We start from the raw sequence: 22,055 nt of genomic DNA on the forward strand, positions 1-22,055 counted from the left end.
ATTCAGCACAGCGAGTTGATCTCTGCCTGCTTGCCGCATGCCTCTGAGCGATCGTTGCCCTCCTTGCAGGAACAGCACGTGCACTTTCCAGCTGGATAGATATGTCAAACTTGCTCGCCTTGCTCGCCAGCAGAGCAGAGGTCCAAATTTACCTGCACCGGATGATTCTCCTCTACCTCCTCCCCATCCTTCCTGGGGGCGTAGACTGTCGGCTGCATCTCCACACTCAGACTTTCCTGCGGTTGACAGCTCGACAGCTCGTAAACTTTCAAGTACCGGACTTGCTTGCAACGTACTGATGAGCTTGTTGAACTCCTGCAAGTACATAGTCCACAAAGAGGTACAAGAGGAGGTGCAGGTGCAGGTGCAGCAGTAACAGAAATAAGCAGAACAGGAGTGGCAGGAGGCAGGAGGATTAGGATGATACAGGAATGAAGCGTCCTGGGACCTGCAAGCAATCGTCGTTTCTCTCCCTCTTGAGACTGTTCAGAACAAGAGCTGAAGGATCTTCCGCGTGCCATCCGCAGTCGACTGACTCCCACTTGCAGAATGTGCAGGAGAAGAAGGCACGACCTGCAACCAGTGATGCTCAGCGCCGACAAGACCAGGGGGCGAAGACCTGAGGAGGAAGAGACCGTAGAAGTCTGTAAGAGGGTCTCGCAAAGGGGGCAGATGAAGCACTTGGTGCATCTGCAGAGCAAGAGAATGAGGTGGAGAAACACTGAGAAGTGTTTCACTTGTGAGAGAAGATCCGAGCCTCTTCCTCCTGCACTACCTCCAGGCAGCTCGGACAGAACAAGAAGTCCACCTCCTGCCATCAACTCCGTCACCTCCCCGTTCTTCCTCCCCTTGAAAGCCTTCACCTCTTGCACCTCTTGCATACTTTTGAGCGAGAGATTTCCTTCTTGACTTGTGCAGTTCTGCGATGAATTTAACGACAAATTGACCTTTGCTTCTTGCTCTGCTTGACCTCCCTAACCCTCAAACCTGTTATCCGCCTCCCTCTCCACAGCTTTCATCCTGGCCGGTGAAGAGAGCCAGCCACCTCACTGTTCGCTTACTTCCTCTTTCTGCTCTTCTCTTCTTCCCTCCTCCTCCTCCTCCTCCCTACCTGGCATACATACAGTCGCTCAAGCTCGCGCCTCCCGCCATAGCGCACTTCCATCGGATCCGGGCCCTGAAAGCTCCTTTTCTACTGGAGCCCTCATCCCCGCTCATTGCATCAACATCGTCGAGGCTGGTCGCCATGGCAGGGGCGGCAGAGGCGCTGAAGCGATTTGAGATGGAGAATGGCGTGAGCATGGTGGACGGGGACGGAATCTATCGCTTCGACGCTGCTGAACAGACCAAGCTGCGCGAGCAGAAGCCTTGGAGCAAAGAGTGAGTGCAGCCGCATGTACAGTGAGAGTTTGCTGGCGGCAGAAGGGGATGAGGTTTTGTTTACGGGTTGGGGCGATTTCATGCAACATTGTTGTTGTAATCTTGCACTCTTACATGAATTACGAGCAGCGCTACCTACTTCCAAAAAGTGAAGATATCTGCGCTTGCTTTGCTGAAAATGGTACGTTGACATCAACTGCTTTTTCTTCATCAACAGCTGCATATGACTCTCCTCAAGGCTATGCATGCTCGCTCCGGTGGTCAGCTGGAGGTTATGGGAATCTTGCAGGGTATGTAGATGCAGAGGCGCGAAGAGTCTGATGTTAGGGTGATGGCAGGGAAACTAGAAGACAAGACGTTTGTTGTCATGGACGCCTTCGCGCTGCCCGTGGAAGGAACAGAGACGAGAGTGACGGCGCTGGATGAAGGATACGAGTACATGGTTCACTATCAGACCACTTGCGAGCGAACAGGACGAGTAGAGCCGGTGAGAGGAGCAGGGAGCTGAAGCTGATAGAGGGCGAGGAAAGTGTTGAATGCTGATAGAAAGCAACTTAGGTTATCGGGTGGTATCACAGTCATCCGGGATACGGCTGTTGGTTGTCAGGTGAGCTGTTTAATGAGGCTGCCAACCTTGTGAAGGCTGTGCAGGGATCGACGTCAGCACGCAGACGATTCACCAGCAGCATGAGGACCCTTACCTGGCGATAGTGGTAGCAGAGATGGAGGTGGTAGAGACAATGCATGAGTTGCTCTCAGGTTGACCCGGTCAGAACCATGGCTGCTGGCAAGGTTGACGATGCAGATGATGACAAGAGAACAACGTGCCCTGACAGGTTCACACTAGGTTGAAATCGGAGCCTTTCGCACCTATCCGCCCAACTACAAGCCGCCAGATGCGGTGGGACTTGGTCTTTTACTGTTGAGAGTAAGCTTGACGACCCTCCAGGCAGCGTCTGAGTATCAGACCATTCCGCTTGACAAGATCGAAGACTTTGGTGTCCACGCGAACCAATACTATCCTGTATGCACACGTGGTGAGATGGGACAACACTCATCTTGTATGGCAGTTGGACATCTCCTTCTTCAAGTCGTCTCTGGACTCTCACCTACTTGTGTGTTGCTGCTTACTTTTCGCCGCCATGCTTGTGACGCTGTGACAAGGCGCTGCTGTGGAACAAGTACTGGATCAGTACGTTGTCGTCGTCGTCGCTTGTCTCGAACAGAGACTACACCACGAGATCGATCAAGGACTTGTCGGAGAAGATGGACCAGGTGGCTGCCTGTTCTTGTCACCTCGTTTCTTATCGCAGTTGACAACTACCCAGGCGGAGTCTCAGCTGAGCTACAGCAGCAGAATGGCGGGGTATTACCTCCCCGGCGACAAGAAGTCGGAAGATTCTCAAGTTTCCAAGATGTGCAAGGACGGGACCAAGATTGCTATCGAGCAGCTACAAGGGCTCATCACTCAGGTCATTGTGATTGATGGAAGAGCCTCTGCATGAGCCTGAGCTTGCAACGACAGGTGGCCAAAGACAAGCTCTTCAACATGCGAATCAAGGGAGTGGAGATGACAGACTCATGAGGGTTGTGCGGGTTTGTCGAAGAGACGTGACTTCACTGCATCAGCAAACACCGATACGTCAAAGAAGAACACCGATACTCCAAAGAAGAGTCTTTGATATTGTGTTCAAGAGCATTTGCGACCGTCTGTTGCCGGTGCAAGGGTGTCCAAGGTTTCCTGGTCAAGCATAAAGACGAGACAGTCGCCATCCGCCATGATGTTGAACTCTCTGGTCACCTCCGCACTCCACATCTCCTGTACATCCTGTGAGATGATTTCATGCCCAACATGTGCTTACCCCCAACACGTCTCCAGGACCGTACTCGCACTCGTCAGCGTCAAAGCAACGGGCTTCTCCTTCGATGAGAACGTAGAGCTTGTCCGCCGCTTGTCCTTTGCCGACGATGACATCCCCGTCCCTGAAGCTGCGGGGAGAGTGAGCAAGAAGAGAGCAGAGGTAGCAGACTTACCGCGTGAGCTGCACAGAGTCAAGGATGTTGGTCATGACGTCCGGAGGGAGGCCAGACATGGCAGGGACTTGAGACAGCAGCTGCTCTGTGATAGATTTCTCGTACTTGGCGATCGATTTGATGAAGGTCTGGATGCTTCGTCTGTGCACCTGCCACAACCAACAGGTCTCGGACTCCACTAAGATGCTCGCAGCACGAGGCTGATTGTGCATCAGCGCAAGCTCCCCGAACGAATCGCCGGGGCCATAAGTTCCTTTGAACAGCGGAACGTCTCCTCCACCCTCTCGCTTGAGGATGCTCAGCTTGCCGCTTTGGACCACGTAGAAGATGTTGCCTTCATCCCCCTGCTGGATCACTACCTCCCCCTTGCTGTATCTCCCCAGAGCAAAGGCCTCGGCAACGAGCTCTTGGTACTTGAGATCGAGCTCTCCAAACAAGATGTTCTGAGCAATTGCTTTCATCAGCATTTCTTTGTCACTTCCGGGCGTTTCTAAGAAGTCTTCCGGCGCTGGCATGCTTTCAAGCTGTACTATAGAGGCTCGTCGCACGTTCTTGTCTTTGATAAACTTCCTGCTGTCCAGCTCATCCTTGTCCAGATCAACTTCAGAGCTCACGCTCGAGCGTCTTCCTGTCTTGGTGACGTACTCAACTCTACAGTTGTCATTCATGTTTATGCCCAGGTATTCATCTTGAATCATCACGGGCATGCTTGCTTACACGAACAAGACGAGCAAGAGGGAAGGAAGGTTCTCCTTAAGAAGCAGCTGCACAAGCTTGCAAGTAGAAGTTGATTGAGAAGCACAGGAGGGCAGGAGAGGAGGAGGAGGAGGAGGAGAGGCAATGCTCCATTTGACCGCTCCTTCGACACCACCCCTCTTTCTACCCCCTACCCCATCTGACACACATCAACCCTTACTTATACCAGTGATTTGATGAGCAATACACGGGTGCATTTACTACCTCCACCGTACTTAGTACCCCACCCCCTCAATGGTCCTCACAAGTTTGTGGGACCGGCAGGCAATCCAACCGTTACGAATATGAAACGTTCAATGTGAAGTGTAACATTCGGGGAATTACGGTTGAACAACGGCTAGGAATGGCGGACGAGGAGGAGGGGGAGATAGACGTGCGAGGGTTCCGGATAGATCGATGGGACGCGGATGACGACATGCTGGAGCAACTTCAGTCAAGGTGCGATGACGTGTCCTCCCATGCTGATGGCCTGCCACTTTGCGTTAGAATCAGCGACGATGCGATGAGAGCTTGCTCGCTTGTCAAGACCTCAACGCATGTCATAACTGAAGTTTCTGCAGGTGTGGCTTGTGTAGAACGCATGGCATTGTCATCGTCGGAAAGCCTGCTTCAGGGAAAGCTACACTGGCGGGGAAGCTGGCAGAGAAAATAGGGGCGATTCATATAGGGTTCCCTCAGATCTTGGAGGAGGCCCTTGAAACCTATGCGATGCACAATCAAATGTCGGAGTTGCGGGCAATGGTGGAGGGGTTTCACAAAGAGAAGCAGGTTCAGGGCGAGGGGGGAGAGGGGGAGAGGGAAGGGGAAGGCGCAGACGTGGACACGGGTGGTGGTGAGCCAAGAATGTCAGAGGAAGAGTATGAGGCGAAGAAAGGAGAACTGGACGAGCTCGAGAGGTTGTGGCAGACAAAACGATGGTGCGAAGAATATGCTACAGCTGCAGATATGCTGCTCTCAGGCAAGAAAGTCGATACCGACACACTCATGCTCCTCCTGCGAGCTCGCCTTCGCTTCCCGGATGTCGGTTTTCGGGGGTATGTCTTCGACACGCTGCTGCCAGGAGTTGAGCTCGAGCTCTTTCAGGAGCTCGAGCTCCCCCGCTTGGACTTCATCCTGCACACTGTCATGAGCGACGAAGACGTGCTCACGCGCATCGCCGGGCTCAAGCTTCACCTGCCATCGGGCCTGCTCTACTCAGAGTCTGACTTGACGCCCGGGATTCACCAGGCGCTGGTTCCCGCAGAAGCAGGCGAGGGAGAGGATCCGCCTGTTGATGAGGAGGGGCAGCCACTGATGGTCCGCTGGACGCCTCCTCCCGAGCTGTTGATGTCGCTGGTGCGACGGGAGGAGGACGAAGGAAAGACGCCGCAGGAGAGGCTGGCGAGGTATTACGAGAGGATGAGGAGCAGAGACTTTGGGAAGGTGATGGAGGTGACGCTGCCGTCTCGCGTGATGGGGTTGGACGCGAATCAAAGCCCTGACAAGCTTCTCCGCTGCGCTCTCCTCGCCCTCAACTTTGACCGCTGCCCCATCGTTCATCCTCCCTTGCCCGTCAGCTTTGAAGAAGGCGAGGACCCGTCCTTAGCCCTGGCGCTCAGCAAGGGAGTGGCTGAGATAGCGGGAAAGCGCTCGCTGTCTCCATGGGGTCACTTCTGCCCGGTGGCACTGGTGGAGGAGAAGAAGATGCTGGTAGGAGACTCGAGGTTCGCCACTGAGTTCCTCGGAAGAATTTTCCTGCTCTCTTCTTGGGTCGCCCAACAGAAGTTTATCGACGATCCTGCCACGTACACCTCTTCCCCTCCTATGCCTCCGAGGATGCGCGTCATGGTGATCGGTGCGCCAGTGACGGGAAAGAGTGCAGGTATGCGGATTGACGTGTGTTTGTTTGCTGCTTCTCACTCCTCTCTCACCTGTCCAGTCGCCAACTGGATCGCGAGCAAATACTCTGCGAGGAGGTTGGACTGCTTCAAGCTCGTTGAGCTCGCAATGGCTGAAGGGGGGGGGGGGCTGGAGGCGGAGGCGCGAAGTTGTCTGCTGTCTGGTGAAGAGATTCGAGGAGACCTGATGATGCAGATATTAGGGAAGGAGATGGGCATCGAGCTCCAAAAAGGTGTGAAGTGAGGAAATGGTCGAGGAGGTGGATGACGAGTGTGTTTGCAGTAACTGTGAATGAGGAGGACGAGGAGGCAAAAGCGAAGCTCAGGCTTGCAGCACTGTCGTCGGAGGGGCCAGGAGGGGAATGGGGTCAAGCGCCTACGGGTCAAGGAGAGCTTAGCTTCGTGCTTGATGGGCCCCCGCTATCTCCTGACTTTGTGCACGCCCTCGCCGCTCACCAGCTGCTGCCCACCTGCGTCATCCTCCTTGAAGACTCGGAGGAGCCTGTTGGGCGCGTGAGGACGGATGCAGCGAAGGTAAAGAGAGGGAGGGGAGGGAGGAGGAGAGGAGTTGATGGGCGGCTGTAGGCGGGAGATCTCTACTGGGACCTTGGGAGGGAGGCGACGCTCGAGAGAACGACGGGCACACAATTTCCCTTCGCAGGGGCGGGAAGTTTGCAGCGAGCGAGGATGGAGGAGGTTACGAGCTTGTTAGAAGCTGCTGGGTGCCTGGTCGTCAAACTTCCTGCATCCCTCCCACTGCAGGAGCTGCAGGAGGCTGCGGCTGCTCGTGTCGATCCCTTCGTCTATGGATTTGTTGCTTCAGAGGATGCGAGGGGAGCGAGGCAGGTGGAGTGGGAGCCGGAGGGGAAAGAAGAGGACGGGGAGGAAGGGGAGCGAGCAGGGCTACAGGTACTCGGGTACCTTGGCAAGTTCTGCCCGGTGACGTGGAGGCGACAAGGAGCACTGATTCCGGGGAAGGAGAGCTTTGCGGCGGACTGGAGGGGGAAAATTTATCTTTGCCGCGGGCAGGAGGAGCTTGACGCTTTCCTGTTCAACCCTTCCTTCTTCGCTCCTGTGCCTTCCGCTGCTCCTGAGTTTGTCCTGGGCAGCCGCGAGCCTCTCCTTCCACCTGCTCGGGTGATGCTGCTGGGGGCGTTGGGGTCAGGACGGAGAGAGCGAGCTGAGGAGATGGCCCGGCACTTCGGTCTCAACGTTCTCAACTTGCAGTCGCTGCTGCCTCCCAAGCCTCCAGCGAAGGCGGAGGAAGGGAGCGAGGAAGAGGAAAGAGAATGGACCGAGGAAGAGGTGGAGGAGCTCGTGCGAGGGTTAAAAGCTACTCTGAGCTCTCCCCCGCTCAGCGAGCAGGCTGTGCTGCTGGAGGGAGAGCCGCTGGCTGAGGGTTTCCTGGAGGCTCTGCTCAGAGAGAAGCTGCACCCTCACCTCGCCATCTTCATCGAGATGGGCGACGAGGAGGCGGTGCGAAGGCTCTACGGGAGCAAAGACGTCCTCCGCTTCCCTCGCCCCCATCGCCTGCCCTTCTATCCCTTCCTCGACCCCCGCAGGCAGCGGAGGGAACTGCGAGCGCTGAGACACCTGGGCATTGAGGCGCCGAATGCCAACCCGCGAGATGAGGAGGGGAAGCCGAAGGCAAAGCCGTCGGGAGAGGAGCTGCTGGCTGCCGCTCAAGAGGCCGAGGCGGCGGTGAAGCGAAAGATCGAGGAAGAGAACAGCAAAGCGACGGGTCAGCTGGAGGCGATGGCAGCTCGACTGGGAGAAGAAGAGGTGAAGGTTAGGAAGATGCAAGCAAGCGCATCAGAGGAGAAGCAGGAGCGATGGCTGCAGAGGGTCATAGGTAAGCTCCTTGCTCACCCCCAGTCACTGCTCGCTGCTCCACTTCCTCTTTCTCGCGAGAAGGCAATTACCCTCCTCGACACTCGCGTCCGCCGCCTCTCCAAGTTCGGCATGGTGTGTCCAGTGAGGCTGCTGGAGGAGGAAGGGGTCCTCGCGCCCTCCTGCATCAGCGACCTCAACTTCGCCGTCGCCTACGGCCCTCACATCTACCTCTGCAAGGACGCACTTGCCAGGCGCAGCTTTCTTGCCGATCCTGTTCGCTTTGTGCTGCAACCCCCTCCTCCTCCTCCCGCCTTCCAGCGCATCGTCGTGCTTGGACCCCCCAAGAGCGGTCGCTCCTCGCTAGCAGAGGCGATCGCTGCTGACCTCGGCCTTGTGCTCCTGACGCCGGCGCGGGTCGTGCGTGAGGTGCTGGAAGATGCTTCTTCGCTGGCAAAGAGGATCGGAGATGAGCTGAGAAAGGGCCTGGAAGTCTCCGAGGAGCTTCTGGGGCAGGCAATCTGTGCGGCAGCTCATCGTTACCCCGGGTGGGTGCTGGATGGTTTTCCTCGATCGCAACAGCAGGCGGAGAAGATGGAGGAGGCGGATGTTGGGGTGACGTCAGTCATCCTGCTGAAGCTCGAGGACAAGGCTTGCAGGGAGCGAGCGACTAAGGAGCTCATGCGCAGAGGCGAGGACGGATTCTTCGAGAGACCGAGGAGGAGGAGGATCGCAGCAGATCCCGAGGAAGAGGAAGCGGAGGAGAAGGTGGAGGAGACACCTCCTCTGTTGACAGGAGAGGAGGCGGTCAGGGAGGCGCTGGCAAGCCTCTCAACAGAGCGAGCAGACAGCGAGATGCAGGCGATCAGGAGAACCTTGACGAGGGACAAGGACGTGGAGGAGGTGGTGGATGCCAGCCGGAACCGAACGAGCGTGCACCGGCAGGTGCTGGGCGAGCTGAGGCGGGCGGCGAAGGGGAGGCAGGAGTACCTAATGAGGAGGGAGCTAAAGCATCCAGCACCGCTGGCGGAGCAGAGGCGCTGGATGAGGAGAGAGGACTTGAAGGAGAAGAGGGGCAACTTCTGCGTGAAGGAGGAGGATGGAAGTATCATTGGCGATTATTGCCCCGTCGCCTGGAAGCTGGAGGAAGAGCTTGTTCTCTGCTCACCCGACGCGCGGCTAAGCAACATGCTGGAGGTCGCTGGTCGGTTCTTCTGCGCCTCCCCCAAGCACTTGCTCGAGCTTATGACCTCTCCCTCCTACTACCTTCACTCCCAGACGCTCCCTGATCACGTTCCTCGGCGACTGGGGGAAGGAGAGGCAGCGAAAGTCGGAGAGGAGAGCTTGGAGTACAGGGGCTACTGCCCCGTCACTCTGCTCGATGGCCCAGGAGAAGATGCTGTAAGTGTGCGACCCTGACATCTCCTCCTAACACACGAGCAGGTAACGGGACAAAAGCTGCCTATCCAAGCAGCGCTGCTCAAGGTGACGAGACGCTATGCAAACCCTCTGACACCCTCCTGCTTCCACCTGCCTTTCCCGCTACCTCATGGCCTCTCGTTGACTGATTGATGGCAGCCCTCGTATGATGCTCCGCTGGCTGAGCGAATGTACCTCGTCAAGTATCAGGTGCGAGGGCGAGAGGGAGGCAGACAAGAGTGAAGTGAGAGCAACAGGACAAGATTTACCGCATGTTGACCGAGGAAAAACTGGATCGCTTCATGCGCAAACCTTGGAACTTTGTCAACCTGAAGCTTCCTGTGAAGCTGGTCCGCCATCTCCTTTCCTCCCTCCCTGCTCCCTGACTTGATTGTCACCTGCAGCCTTTCGACAAGCGGCCGCTCGACCTCGCCTCCCTGCCGCTGCCCGGCTACCTCGAGCATGCCGTGGTACAAGAACTCACCGCTGCTCTCCTCGCTGTGGGTCAGAAGCGACCCAAGTTCCCCGGTGAGCATGTTGGCCGCGCAAGGCTCGCATGCCTGAGCAGCCGCAGGTCTGAGCTCAGAGCAGTCAGCTCTGAAGCTCCTCGCCCTCCTCCTCCGCTCGCGTAACCGCCGCAACAACACCGTCGACAAGGTGAGACGCCTCAGCTCGCCTGACCCTGACGACCTAGCAGCGACTCCATGGGATGAACTTGGAGCTGTATGTTGGAGCTTGCGATCTGCTAGTAAGAGACGCTAAGGTGAGGACAGGTTGGAGAGGCAAGGGGGGAGTGGGGGGAAGGTGGGGGGGCAGAGAGCTGCAGAGCATGTGAGGGCAACAACGTCATGACCAGATGTGCAGGATGCTCAGCTACCGACGCCTGTACTGGCCGAAAGCGACGTGGTGGAAAGATACTTGAGTCTCGTAGAAGGAGGGCCCAAGGGTTGCGTGAAATATTGATACCATGACTTATTGAAATGAAGCCTCACTCTCCCTCCCTCGCCCTCTCCCTGTCTTGACCTCCCTCTCAAACTTCTTCGACACGATTTCTACGACGAGGAGGACTGAACAAGGGCGACGAGTGCGGCAGGCTCTCTGAGCTCAAGTTCTGGTAGCTCCCGATGCTCGCCATGAACTCTCGCACAGTTTCCAGCCCTCCCTCGAGCATCCGAGCCGTCGCTTCTCCATGCGCGTGTCCCGCGTGACGCGACAACTCCTGCCGCGGTGTTAGCACAAGAGGGAGCAAGTAGCGGCAATGCCTGCAGGAGGTAATCGGAGCGCGAGAGGATGTCTCGGGCAGTCTTATGCTGCTTCTCGCTGAGGCCCGGGTAGGAGGAGCAGCCCTTGGGAACAGAGAGGAGAAGAGGCACTTGCGTGAGGAACCCGTTGATGCGCTTCAGATCCTCGTCGCTCACGGCTCGCCCACTCCCTCCGACCCTCTGACTCAGCTCCTCATCCTCCGTCTGACTGAGAATGTTCAGCTTCATCACAAATGGCTCCACGAGGCCCTCAAACTCCTGCTGCTCTGTCAGTAACCCGCCTTGCTTCCATGCCATGCACCTGGTAGAGCCGCAGCCTCCTTCTGTCCCACTCCTCCACCATCGCCTTCCGCTCGATGCCATCGATCCCAATCCCGAAGGATTCAATGGTGGGCCGGCAGAGCTCCAGGCATTCTTTCATACGGCTCTTCGACTTGATCATCCTCTCTGCATCCGTGTGCGCTCCTTCCTTGACCCGCTGCGCCTCAAGCGCCTTCACCTTCTCACTGTCTGCTCCGGGGTCCAACTGCTCCCACCTGCGGTGATACTTCTCGATGCATTCCTTCTCCTCCCTAGTTGCGTACTCCACCTGCGCCATTTTGCGGTCGATCAAGTCGCCCAAGGCTTTCTCGGTGATGGCGAAGACTTCGCACACCTCCGTCACAAACTGCCTCGTGTCGTTGCTCACGATCTGCTTCCAGGGCTCCCAGCGACAGTCGATGTATTGCCGGACGTTGTTCAGCACGTCACAGTACTTGTCGCAGCTGATGATGCTCTCTTCTAGATTGCGGCGGTGCTGGTCGATATGCTCCTTGACGTCCTTGATCAGCTGCTGGTCCACCTCTTCCTGCTAGGAGCGTCAGGGGCGCGCAAGACCTTAAGGGCTACCTTGAGCTTGGCGATGATGTACTCCCTCTCGGCTTCAGCAGCTTTCCGTTGAGCATCCATCAAACTATCCCAGCAATGTTTCACGTGCTCGTTTGCTGTGTCCAACTCTTGCAGAGCTCGTTTGTGGCTGTTGCTACTTGCGCGAGCTTGAGCATGCAGGTGGCTGAGGACGCTGTCGGAGTGGTTCATCTCGTTGAGCACGTTGAGGTCGTTTTGCCAACGTGCTCGTTGCACCTCAATCTCTCGCAGCTTCCCTTCGAGGCTTGAGATCGCCAGGCTATGGGGAGGCTCGTAGTCGTCTGTGTCCAGCGGGTTGTTGGGGTCGTAGGCTGCGTTCATCATCTTCTTCGCTTCCGCGTAGGTCTCAAGGCGAGACAAGAGGTTGGAGCTCGCGTCCTCCACTGCTCGCTCAATCTGCTGCACCAGGTCTAACGCTCTCTGCATCTTCCGCTCTCGATGAGACGCTTGGAACTCGTTGTACAGTGATTGCATGTACGCGGGGAACGAGGTGCTGTCGTTGTCTACGTTGAGCTTGCTTTGCAGGTCTGCCTGCTTCTCCTTGCACTTGATCATCTGCTGAGACATCACTGGAGGTCGAGCAGCAGCTCACGTCTCATGCCTGCATGAAGGGCGTGTTGACGGCGATTCGAATTGAATCAATGATGTCCTTCTCGGCTGCTGGAATCTCAAGCCCCTGCAACTCCATCACAACAATGCTGACCGCGACATACACCATAACACGCTTGCATCAACAATCACCATAACACGCTTGCATCAACGAATCACCATAACACGCTTGCATCAACAATCACCATAACACGCTTTGAGTGAGAAAAGAAAGGACCTTGAGCTTCTGCAGTGCTCCTTCTAAGTAAGGAAGTGCATTCAAAATGCCTGACTGCCACTCTGTATACTTGGGATTCGTGGTGTAACTTTTTGCGTTCTCAATCAGGCTGGAATGTGAATTACTCTTGACAAAGAAACCTTGTCAGCATAAATCTTACCTGGGCAGATGTCGATATTCTACCTTGCCCGTCATCTGCTCCAAATCAGGATCTTCGTACACAGAGGGAGATCGTGACTAACTTGAAAGTAAGATGTGTCCGTGTTGATATTAGCCAAGGATCGCTTGCAGCAGTCTGCTAGCACATCGTCGTATTTCGACAAATGTGCTTGTCTTTCATAATGTATTAGAAGTCGAGGACAAGAGGCTTGAAGAACCTCACCGCTCGCTCATCTCTATGGACTTCTTGATGTTTTCGACGTGCGAAGTCCATGATTGAAGAAAAATCCTTTTAGCATGTTCAACGGAGATGTTGTCATGATCTGATAAGGACAATGCTCTCGAGTTGGAGAAAGTTGAAAGAGCGTCCGTGGCATGCCCGCTTCTGGGGGGTGATGACCATGCAGGCAAGGTGTTGCCTGCTTGCAGTCCGGGAGTGGCTGGTTTCTGGATGCGATTGCTGAAGCTGATGCTCTCGTTGGAGAGAGAGGTACGAGAAGGGGCGAGCTCAGCATGCGAGAGAGGGCGCGAGGACATGCCAGGGCTCTTCTCTTCCACTGGGCGACCATGCGACGCGAGGGCTCGCATTGCAGCACCGGTCTCCGCCATAGAGGATCCAACGGTCTATTCGTACCTGGTACCCCCATACCCTTGTACCTCCCATGGACCCTGGTGAGTACCCCTGTTTTTATATAGGTTTGACCCTTGACCCCTCCCAGACTTGACCTACCCCACCATCACCCTATCTCCGAGCTTTGTACCTGGATTGCCCCTTCCAGTACTCTCTTCCTGTAACAGTCGCCATGGCGAGGCGATGCTGATGCAGCCGCTGGTACGCAAGCAAGGAGAGGAGGAGACATGAGCGTATCCGAGGGCCCTCGAGGCTTCTAGGGGACGTCATCGGGCATAAAAGGTGGTAACGAGCGAGAGAGGTTTCAGATGGCACAAGTTCACTAGCTGCTCTCTAGCTGTGTTATCTTCCAGCCCTGCACGCGCAGAAATCATCGCAAGCAGTTTGACAGTCATCGGTTGAAGTGAGCAGATAAACATCATGAGCTGGGATTTTTGCAGCCCATCAAAGAATTCATTCGGGAATATCTGTGAGCCAAGGAGAACTCAGTCCGTCAAACAAGGTTTTACTTCCTACCCTCCATCCTAACCTGAATCGACTTCTTGCTACAGTGCTGCTGTCCATATGTATCCTACCCAACATATCTGCAGACCCTTATTGATGACGATTCTTGGAACATGAATTGTCTTTGCTCCTCTGAAGCAAACGTTGAGCAGAAGAGGCGGTGCCGGAAGCGAAGACGATGAATGCCTCTCTTGCCAGGTGCTCCTCTACCTCGTCGAGTGAAGCTCATGGCGTTGGCAGCACAAAACAGCCGGCGGGTCAAGGAAAGCGAGGGGGGGTCGGCATCGTATGTTGCCACGAGGATCTGAGGTGCGGCATGACCGCCTGTGGGCTGCTGGTCTCATGCCCTCGCAGTGGTGCCTTGCGAGTCATCGCTTGTGTCAAGGGCTCTCCCGCAGAGCGATCGAAGAAGATCTTTCCCGGCATGGCTCTGGTGAGGTTCTTGCTTTGCTCACTTGCATTGAGCGCAATGGTGGCGAAGGTCAAGATCGACGAGGAGCCGGTTGAGGGGAAGTCGATGGAGCGAGTAGATCCCGTGCTTGTCCCTTGCGTTGGAGTGATCCTCCTTTTGCAGATCGGAATCCTTATGGGAGGCACCATCGGCAGCAGCGTCAGGCTCACCCTGCTGCAACCCGACAAGCACCCAGTCTCCGTCACTTTGCAACGAGCGCCGTGTTGAGGCTCGAGCCGCGAAGTGAAAGGATAGTCAGATAATGAGAGCGACATTGCAATAAGACTCTAGCACTAGTGACTCTAGGATGTGCCGTATGCGTCCTCGTCCTCGTCCCTTGCTCGCGTCTTCCATCACTGGTGCCTTTCTTGGATAGGAAGGGGGAGGGGGCTACCTCGCTTGGACGAGAGTCCGGCAATACAGAAATAAAATTGAAGATTTAAAAGATTCGATGCAACAGGAACTGAAGGGGCGGAAGCTGGGGGCGGAAGCTGGGGGCGGAAGGGAGGGGAGGGAGGGGAGAGAGGGCGGGGATTGCATAGATGGCGGGGGAAGGGAAGGGAAGGGAAGGGAAGGGGACAGGACGCAGCTGACCGAAATTTCCTCGCAGGCCGTGCAAAATAATATCAATATCATCCTTGACAGGCGCTTGCAGAGCTCACGCATACAGGTCGTGGGCAGGTGCGTACAAGAAGAGTCAGGACAAGAAGGGTGGCCTTGTGAGTCTGAGGCGAGCTCCGGGCCTGTGCGAGTGGAAGAAGCCTTGCGTCTCCAAGACTCTGAGTCGATCCAAGACTTGCCATCCCTCTGCCTCCAGCTCCGACCTCCTCTGCAACTTCCAGAAAGCCTCGCTCATCAACTCTCGCATCCAGTCCACCATGGGCCGGCTCAAGGAAAGTGACCCGCTGTTCGAGCTCGTGCTCAAATGGATCCTCAGCTCCGAGTGGGACATGACTCTCACCTTGCGCGAGGCTCTTGAGCGCTGTGAAGCTTTGATCGCTTCCCACATCAAGAACCCTCTAGGCAGCGAGCTGTCTCGCAAGTGCCCTGGCATCGGCAAGTTCTTCATGGAGCTTCCTCTCACCAAAGCGCTGGACTACATCGGACAGAAAGTCGCGGTGGAGCAGAGGAAGTACGTTCCTCCAACTTTCTCCGAGGTCCGACAGATCTTCAACATAGCGCAAGTTTATGCGCTTAAAGCCGAGCCAAGCTGATGACCTTCGATGCTGACGACACCCTGTACGAGCACGGCATGGACTTGGAGCCAAGCTCGTGGCTTGTGGATGCCCTACTGACGCTGATGGAGAGAGGAATCTACGTTGCTGTGGTGACTGCAGCGGTACAGGCTTCAACTGTGCCTTCCTCCTCTCACTCTGCGTGCAGGGCTACCCAGGCAAACCAGACAGATACGCTGCTCGCTTCCGGGGGCTTCTAGAGAGAATGCAGGAGAAGAAGAGTCCCAGCAGTGTGACGAGAATGTTCTTTTGTGTTGGAGGAGAGTGCAACTACTTGTTTCGAATCAATCCCGATTACAGGATGGAAGAGGTGGTCTACCCAGCTCAACTTGCTGATGCTTAAAGGCGCATGCAGGTTGATCCTGACGCCTTTTACACGGAGACCATGAAGAGTTGGAAGCACGATGACATCGAGGAGCTGCTGAATGTTGCCGAGGCTGCCCTAAAGGAATCCTGCTCACGAATGAGGTTGGACGTGCAGTTTTTGCGGAAGGCGCGAGCAGTGGGATGCTATCCCACGAGGGCCGAGGTAATGGATATTGAATCTACTTTCTGCCTGCGTCTCCTAGCCTCACAGTTTGCTCCTGTCTTCCTGTTTCCCTTGCTTTTTTCATCTCACTCAATTTGTTTCGTCGCCTTCCTTCGCCTCGCCTTGGTCAGTTTTTTCCTCTGAAAGCTGTGAACTCTTGCAGGACCGGATAGCGTATGAGGCTCTTGAGGATGTGGCGCTGGCAGTGCAGGTGAGCGCGGGTCGCCTCCAGGAGAGACGAGGAGATTGATGTGGTTCAGGACAAGTTGATGCACTACTCCGAAGGCAGAGGCGTCGTTCCCTTCTGTGCTTTCAACGGCAATCGAGATGTAAATCGATCTACCCCTCATCAGCTCTCATGCTTACTTGGCTGGCTCTTGTTGTGTCATGATGCATCTTATTCGAGTGAAGGTGTGGGTTGACGTGGGAGACAAGCGGTATGGGATCGAAGCTCTTCTCCACTACCTCGTCAGTCTCTTCTTCTTGCTTGTTTGCTTTGTCTGACGCTGCCGACAAGAGCATCGAAGGAGAAGCCACGTGTCACATGGGGGATAGATTCACTCTCACCGGTGCTACCTCTTCGCTCATGTGTAGCTCATTGCATGAGGACAGGCAACGACAAGAGCTCAAGGGCCGTCGCCAACACTGTCTGGTAGGAAGAGATGCCGCGTCAGTCGCTGCCTGACTCCCTTGCAGGGTCACGAACCCGTCGGAGACTGAGGAATACCTCGAGCTCTTTCTCAGAGTCTGGCGATTCGCTGAGCTTGTGCTCGTCTGACTATCTTCTCGCAAGGATACTGGTGATGAGAGCTGCGTGCGGTGTGCGGACTCAAGGCCCAAAGGACCGAAGCAGGTCAGCGTCTCGAGGCTCTTGCCGGCCGGTTGAGAATGAGAGTCACGCGAGTTTGCAGGGGACCATCGAGTGGCACAAGGCGCAAATCATTCAGAACAACACCTCTGCCTAGTAGAGATCTCCAACCCCGCTGGCTGACTCCGCTGCAGCCTCTTGACGCTCGGAGTCGGCATGCAGTCAGGCACACAGCAAGTCGGAGTCGTCGGGCCCGGATCGAATCACCGGGCCGTATTCAGAGCCGAGCAGCTTTGCCACATCCCGACCTGCAGCCGCCGGGCTGGTCACTCAGACAGATAAGACAGATAGCCTAGTCACGAGTAGGGCTCGGAGCCTCGCGTGAGTCTTGCGAGTCTGTGGCCGGCAGTGACCTCAGCACTTGAGGTTGGCACTCGGACGATGCCGGGCGGCGCGCAGTGACGGTCCGACGGCACTTACTGAGGCCGCCGCATGCCTTCCAACCGTCTGCTGTGGCAATTTTCGCATCGGCGGCCTTAGTGGCTTTGAGAGTAGGAACTGAGGGGCCTTTTCACTGTCAAGTTTCGTTTTGACCGGTTCAAGTTAAAGCCTCGTGCAGCCCAGGCTCCGTGCCGCTCTGACCCAACCCTAGTACCGTCTCACTATCCGGGACTAAGTTCCGGCGACTCGTGCTACTCACCGTGGCATGATACTGCGGCAGCCGAGCACTCAGAGCACTGTGACCCAACGCGAAATGACTCACTGAAGGGGAGGAGCCATCCGATGATCCGGAGGTCTGACGTATTCGTTACAAGGTCGTTACATGTAGGAGAAGGTGTTAGATGGTCGACTACAAGTTGGGGGGCAAGGCGATGGGAAGGGGGAGGGGGGGGGAGGAGGGGGAGGAGGATCGAGACGAGAGGTGAGACGATAAGAGATGTGCCAAGTCTTGTTAGGATGTCTCGGTTTTGATTCGGAAGGTAGAGGAGGCGTCGACTCCTCTTTCACTTCGCCATCTAGTTTGTCTTGCGCTGCAAATAGAACAATGGGAAAGGAAAGGAAAGCGTGAGACAGTAGTCGCAATGCATTTCATTTCTGACTTGACGTGAGGATTCCCACAGATAGAATTGCTGCCAAGAAACGCTTTGTCGTTACATGGTTGGATAAAGCAAACGCAAATCAAGTTTGTTGTCACTCTTGGAAAGCCGTTTTATCTTCTCTTTCCTCCTAGAGACCCAGACCCTCTACAATCATTTCTAGGCTTCAGGATCCAATCATGCGCCAGCGACAAGATGTCGCTGGTGAGGTAGAAAATGGAAGTGCTCCGGATCAGGTATGCTTTCTCAATTTGCACCACGTGCTTGACGTCGTTCTGTTCAGGCATCCTTGCTGTTCAGTGGAAGACAGCGCAAGAGTCTTTGTGTGGCGTAAGAGACAACGACTGATGAAAGTAGGGCATAACAATTCACACAGATACTTTTTGCTTTTCGTTGGAGGAGTGTTCGGACTGCATTGGTGGTACCTTGGAGACTCACGCAAGTTTCAGCTCTACCTGCGGACCTTGGGCCTTTGCTTTCTCGGTGTGCTGCTAGACATGTGGGAGTTGCCATGGATTGTGGCAGAGCTCAACTCACACATCGTGTCGGAGAATGGTAAGTGATGACAAGAGATGCAGTGAGACTGACTGGAAAGACGGCAGATCTGACAGACAGAGGAGGGCAAGACTCCCCTCAGGGTTCGAATCGAGCGGCAGAAAATATTTCTACTGCGACATCAAATCGAGAGCAGAGGAGAGGGAGAGAACAACAGAGTAGAAACACAGCTCTAGGAGAGAGATCGACAGGTGGCTCCGAGCATGCAGCGGCTCCTCGTTGTGACTCTGGTACTACAGGAAGGCATCGATTAGGCCAAAGTTCTGAGCTCTCATACCTTCAAAGTTTGTTCTCCAACATCGAGCCGGTGATCAATTCGAGCGTCATCTTCTCTAACCACCAAGACAGGCGGAAGTTTCTCGTGTGTGGTCCGAAAGTCGTCGCGACCTCACAAGTGCTGTTGAAAAGCTTTCAGCGATGAGGTTCCCCTCCCACTCTCATCCCTCGCTTATTTTTTGTTTTCCTTTCCTCGACATGTGTTGATGTCTTGGTAGCGAGGCTATGCAACGGACAGTAAAGCTCGTGCACACGCCAGTTCCCACGGGCATTGGGAACGAAGCAAACCTTGACGAAGAGGTGAGCAGAACGTGAGGGCCTGAACATCAAGAGAGACTGGAGACTTTCCTTGTCTTTGCCAGTCCTTCTTCAGCATTTGTGCTTTCTTGGGGTATCAGATCGGGCTGACTCGCCAACAGGGAGTCAAAGAATGCCTCATCTGCTTCGGACGAGGGATAGATACGATTCTCCTCCCTTGCCAGCATTCTGGTGATTGATGCTGTTTCTGTGTTTGTCATGACGATGCTCAGGACTATGTGTGTCATGTGCTGAAAGTGTACTTCGAAGATCGCCTTCCTTATGCCCTATCTGCCGGTAAACATTACTAGTATGCGTTTCCTATACTGCATATCAACCTTTGGTCAGCATGGAAGTCTGTGAGGTCCTCCGCTTCGTCGGGGAGGAGAGCGTTTCCATCACCGTAGACAACAAGGGCGACAACACGTTGCCACCAGACTTACAGGCTGAATCCAACCAAGAGACATCGCGATCCTCGCCTTCCACTGAACTAGTGGAATGCTCAAACGCGGAAGCCACAACGAGAGGTCAACAATCAGATGATGACGGGGAAAGAGAATGATTAGGTGTGCCATGTACAATAGATGGGTTTGAAATCTTTAACCGTTAATCGACATCGATAAGTATTCTGAAATAAGAGTGGGGAGAGTTCATTGTACCCTTATACGCAGTCCCTGCTGCCAGAAGCAGGAAAAATATCAAATGATGCAACTATCCATCACCAAGAGGCTTTGATGAAGGTGACCCATGGTCATTGGGAGGTGAGAGAAGACGAAGTACAATGTCAAAAGATTTGAAATCTTTAAAAACCTCAAGCGAAATGCTCAATTGAAAGCATCTCTTGCAGAAAGAGTCGCCAAGACTACTGCTGGCGATAGTCGCAGTAGGTGTGGGAGCGGCCACCATCGCAGTTGTTGATGTAGCCGGTGGGGGGCATGTAGAGCTGCCAACAGACGTGATTAAGGGCATACAACACTGATCACCATCACTCACGGTGCCGTAGAAGTCATGGCCGGAACCCTGTCCGTCGAACTCTCCAGAGCCGAAGTAGATGTAGGAGGTTCCGTTGCCATTAACCCAGGACTGGGGCTGGATACCGTTGGAACCAGCGTAGCCGGTGTCGAAGGCGACAGACTCGAGGATGGAGAACATCTCTGTATGCAAGTCAGATTCTTGTTTCTAATTGAACTGAAACCATGAAACCTGCTTCTTACAAATCAACATCGTTTGTAGAGAGATTTTACACGCATGATTTACGACACTATATTCCGATGATAGATGAGCAAGCACAACAAGGATATCATTATCATTGCTGCCATGTTGTTGCTATGTTGTTGCAGATGTCATATGAGCGAAACTGGGTGACGCACAGAGTGAACCTCGTGGAGATCAACAGGCGACGTCATTTTTAACAGCAAACAAAAGCCTTGAGGACGAGGGAGATAGACGATCAGCATGGAAGAGGGTGAAGACGAAGGTCCAAGAGATAAAGAATGAAGGGGGTCAGAGGGAGGTACAGAGAAACATGAAGCCATGATAAAAGATGAGCGGAGGTGGAAATGAGGGAAGGAAACTTGAAGAAGGTCAACAGACAGTTGAGGAGGAGAGCATGAAGGGCAGCGGAGGGAGGGAGACAACACATGCGGAGGAGATCCTGCATGACCTGCTTGATACGGCGATCGTCTCTCTTCTGTTCTATTTCTGGTGCATGGCCCCTACACCCCTGGTGGGCCCTCAGAACCAGGGGAATTGAGGGGGTTAGGTAGGACTCGCCGGATGATTCGAAGATTTCAGTGATGGCCGGCAGCCTGCAGCCAAGTTGCTCATAGCCTAGTAGTAGTTAAGTGAAGATATCAGTTAAGTTTTGGGGACTGACAAGCAAAACCCACACTCAGTGACTGAGTGATGTTTAGCATTACTAAAGGCACACAGCACACAGCGATTGCTTGATTGCCTGACCCTTAGGCTGCCTGATTGCTTGATTGCCTGACCCTTAGGCTGCTTGTCTGCGCGGCTTCGCGCTTGGGCTGGCGCTGCCGCGTCTGGCCCGGTGGGTGCCAGCAGTGCTGGTTCAGTTTTGGGCTTGTGTTTTGTGCCACAGTGTGATTGTGCAGCTTCTCGCTGTGCGCTTTGTGCCTGGAGGCTTAGCTTGTTCCTGCTTTGTTTTGCTTGAGGCACTTTTACCTTCTGCCAGTAAATCCATAGACTGCTCGAGATCTCTCCGCCGCCGTGCCCAGAAGCATCCTCTGGCGACCTTTTTTTCGTTGAGGCGCACGACTTCGTTCATAATGCTGGAGCGATCCTCTGCCGTCGTGTGAGGGCTCCTGCACTGGCTGGAGATGGCGCGGCGATCCCACCTGCCCCGGCTCAGGCTGTACCCCTGTGCATTTCCCTCTTCAAACTCTACCACGCCTGTGTCAGAGCCCCACAGGAAAAAGACTCTTGAACCCCAAAACCAACAAGCGAACGCAAGTTGCCCGGGCCGGGGGTCCGCCTGGGGCAGCGGATAGGGTTGCAAACCAGGCACTGCATGTGTACCAAACAGATGCCGGGGGGCGTCCTGCGTCATGGGTCCTGTAATACTAATTTATTTGTTTTAATGGTACAAATTACAATACTTTTAAGAGTCCAGCATTTTATGATGGTAGACCCCCCGAGCCCCTCCCCCCACCCTTCAGCCCTCTCGCGACCGGCTCCTTCTGCGGCCGGCTCCTTCTCGGCGGCTGCCCTTTCTCCGTCCGCGACCGCCCGCTTTGATGCGGCAGCGGACGTCTCGACTGACAGTGGTCAGTCGGCTGCCTCCGGGTATCGCGCGGCGTCTAAGGGATTTTATTCCTCCTGCATGCTCCTGCTGCCAAGTTGCTTGCTTGCCTGACCCTCAGTAGGCTGCATGTCTGCGCGGCTTCGCGCTTGGGCAGGCGCTGCCGCGTCTGGGTGCCAGCAGTGCTGGTTCTTTTCGGGCTCAGTTGTGTTTTGTGTGTGCAAGTTGTCACAGTGTGCAGCTTCTCGCTGTGCGCTGTGTGCCTGGAGGCTTAGCTTGATCCTGCTTTGTTTTGCTTGAGGCACTTTTTACCTTCTGCCAGTAAATCCATTATACCTTCTGCCAGTAAATCCGACTTCTTTTGCTTCAAGCAAAACAAAGCAGGAACAAGCTAAACCTCCAGGCACACAGTCCACAGCGAGAAGCTGCACAAACACACACAAAACACAAGCCCGAAAAGAA

At 54.9% G+C, this 22,055-nt stretch overlaps 9 protein-coding genes across 9 annotated transcripts; 6 read left to right on the top strand and 3 right to left on the bottom strand.

The window, feature by feature from the left end:
• Positions 1–1,246: 1,246 nt before the first annotated feature.
• On the top strand, positions 1,247–2,965 carry GUITHDRAFT_107880 (hypothetical protein; the record flags this gene model as incomplete). The annotated part of the gene is made up of 13 exons (XM_005833192.1): positions 1,247–1,380; positions 1,510–1,561; positions 1,619–1,670; positions 1,719–1,867; positions 1,939–1,987; positions 2,032–2,093; positions 2,140–2,172; positions 2,228–2,281; positions 2,330–2,404; positions 2,451–2,495; positions 2,545–2,655; positions 2,709–2,852; positions 2,906–2,965. 13 exons carry the CDS (start codon positions 1,247–1,249, stop codon positions 2,963–2,965), a joined length of 1,020 nt encoding a protein of 339 aa, XP_005833249.1.
• A 331-nt stretch (positions 2,966–3,296) lies between these two features.
• On the bottom strand, positions 3,297–3,890 carry GUITHDRAFT_50426 (hypothetical protein; the record flags this gene model as incomplete). The annotated part of the gene is made up of 2 exons (XM_005833193.1): positions 3,297–3,369; positions 3,415–3,890. Coding segments are annotated over 2 exons (549 nt in total), but the record flags the coding sequence as incomplete, so codon positions are not given.
• Positions 3,891–5,798: 1,908 nt separating this feature from the next.
• GUITHDRAFT_94387 (hypothetical protein) lies at positions 5,799–7,089 on the top strand (the record flags this gene model as incomplete). Its single annotated transcript, XM_005833194.1, has 4 exons — positions 5,799–6,031; positions 6,089–6,280; positions 6,331–6,581; positions 6,633–7,089. Coding segments are annotated over exons 1-4 (1,077 nt in total), but the record flags the coding sequence as incomplete, so codon positions are not given.
• A 332-nt stretch (positions 7,090–7,421) lies between these two features.
• GUITHDRAFT_86788 (hypothetical protein) lies at positions 7,422–9,711 on the top strand (the record flags this gene model as incomplete). The annotated part of the gene is made up of 5 exons (XM_005833195.1): positions 7,422–9,278; positions 9,321–9,362; positions 9,456–9,506; positions 9,554–9,646; positions 9,701–9,711. Coding segments are annotated over exons 1-5 (1,968 nt in total), but the record flags the coding sequence as incomplete, so codon positions are not given.
• A 1,350-nt stretch (positions 9,712–11,061) lies between these two features.
• Positions 11,062–13,058, bottom strand: GUITHDRAFT_163027 (hypothetical protein; the record flags this gene model as incomplete). Its single annotated transcript, XM_005833196.1, has 8 exons — positions 11,062–11,094; positions 11,148–11,405; positions 11,447–12,019; positions 12,066–12,140; positions 12,291–12,399; positions 12,451–12,485; positions 12,533–12,623; positions 12,673–13,058. The coding sequence occupies 8 exons, from the start codon at positions 13,056–13,058 to the stop codon at positions 11,062–11,064; spliced, it is 1,560 nt and encodes a 519-aa protein (XP_005833253.1).
• Positions 13,059–13,247: 189 nt separating this feature from the next.
• Positions 13,248–14,476, top strand: GUITHDRAFT_152447 (hypothetical protein). The gene is made up of 7 exons (XM_005833197.1): positions 13,248–13,362; positions 13,418–13,582; positions 13,632–13,782; positions 13,825–13,893; positions 13,939–14,017; positions 14,066–14,110; positions 14,159–14,476. Exons 3-7 carry the CDS (start codon positions 13,763–13,765, stop codon positions 14,261–14,263), a joined length of 318 nt encoding a protein of 105 aa, XP_005833254.1. The 5' UTR covers positions 13,248–13,362; positions 13,418–13,582; positions 13,632–13,762; the 3' UTR covers positions 14,264–14,476.
• Positions 14,477–14,683: 207 nt separating this feature from the next.
• Positions 14,684–16,764, top strand: GUITHDRAFT_163029 (hypothetical protein; the record flags this gene model as incomplete). Its single annotated transcript, XM_005833198.1, has 12 exons — positions 14,684–15,192; positions 15,246–15,374; positions 15,419–15,580; positions 15,626–15,799; positions 15,963–16,010; positions 16,060–16,128; positions 16,211–16,267; positions 16,317–16,368; positions 16,394–16,451; positions 16,496–16,565; positions 16,593–16,652; positions 16,711–16,764. Exons 1-12 carry the CDS (start codon positions 14,914–14,916, stop codon positions 16,762–16,764), a joined length of 1,212 nt encoding a protein of 403 aa, XP_005833255.1. The 5' UTR covers positions 14,684–14,913.
• Positions 16,765–18,350: 1,586 nt separating this feature from the next.
• GUITHDRAFT_152449 (hypothetical protein) lies at positions 18,351–19,432 on the top strand. Its single transcript, XM_005833199.1, is given in 6 exon segments — positions 18,351–18,450; positions 18,463–18,467; positions 18,754–18,835; positions 18,955–19,024; positions 19,066–19,129; positions 19,181–19,432. The coding sequence occupies 5 exon segments, from the start codon at positions 18,463–18,465 to the stop codon at positions 19,392–19,394; spliced, it is 435 nt and encodes a 144-aa protein (XP_005833256.1). The 5' UTR covers positions 18,351–18,450; the 3' UTR covers positions 19,395–19,432.
• A 262-nt stretch (positions 19,433–19,694) lies between these two features.
• On the bottom strand, positions 19,695–19,984 carry GUITHDRAFT_107887 (hypothetical protein; the record flags this gene model as incomplete). Its single annotated transcript, XM_005833200.1, has 2 exons — positions 19,695–19,775; positions 19,826–19,984. 2 exons carry the CDS (start codon positions 19,982–19,984, stop codon positions 19,695–19,697), a joined length of 240 nt encoding a protein of 79 aa, XP_005833257.1.
• Between the last annotated feature and the right edge of the window lie 2,071 nt (positions 19,985–22,055).

Source organism: Guillardia theta (genome assembly GCF_000315625.1).
Source record: "Guillardia theta CCMP2712 unplaced genomic scaffold GUITHscaffold_31, whole genome shotgun sequence".
NCBI classification, from domain to species: Eukaryota; class Cryptophyceae; order Pyrenomonadales; family Geminigeraceae; genus Guillardia; species Guillardia theta.

Coding starts and splice junctions, on each gene's coding strand:
- GUITHDRAFT_152447 (XM_005833197.1), top strand. CDS start 13,763: ATGAATGCCTCTCTTGCCAG. Junction 14,018..14,065: donor TCTTTCCCGGCATGGCTCTG/GTGAGGTTCTTG, acceptor ATGGTGGCGAAG/GTCAAGATCGACGAGGAGCC. Junction 14,111..14,158: donor AGGGGAAGTCGATGGAGCGA/GTAGATCCCGTG, acceptor CTCCTTTTGCAG/ATCGGAATCCTTATGGGAGG.
- GUITHDRAFT_152449 (XM_005833199.1), top strand. Junction 18,836..18,954: donor AAGCAAACCTTGACGAAGAG/GTGAGCAGAACG, acceptor ACTCGCCAACAG/GGAGTCAAAGAATGCCTCAT. Junction 19,130..19,180: donor TCCTTATGCCCTATCTGCCG/GTAAACATTACT, acceptor ACCTTTGGTCAG/CATGGAAGTCTGTGAGGTCC.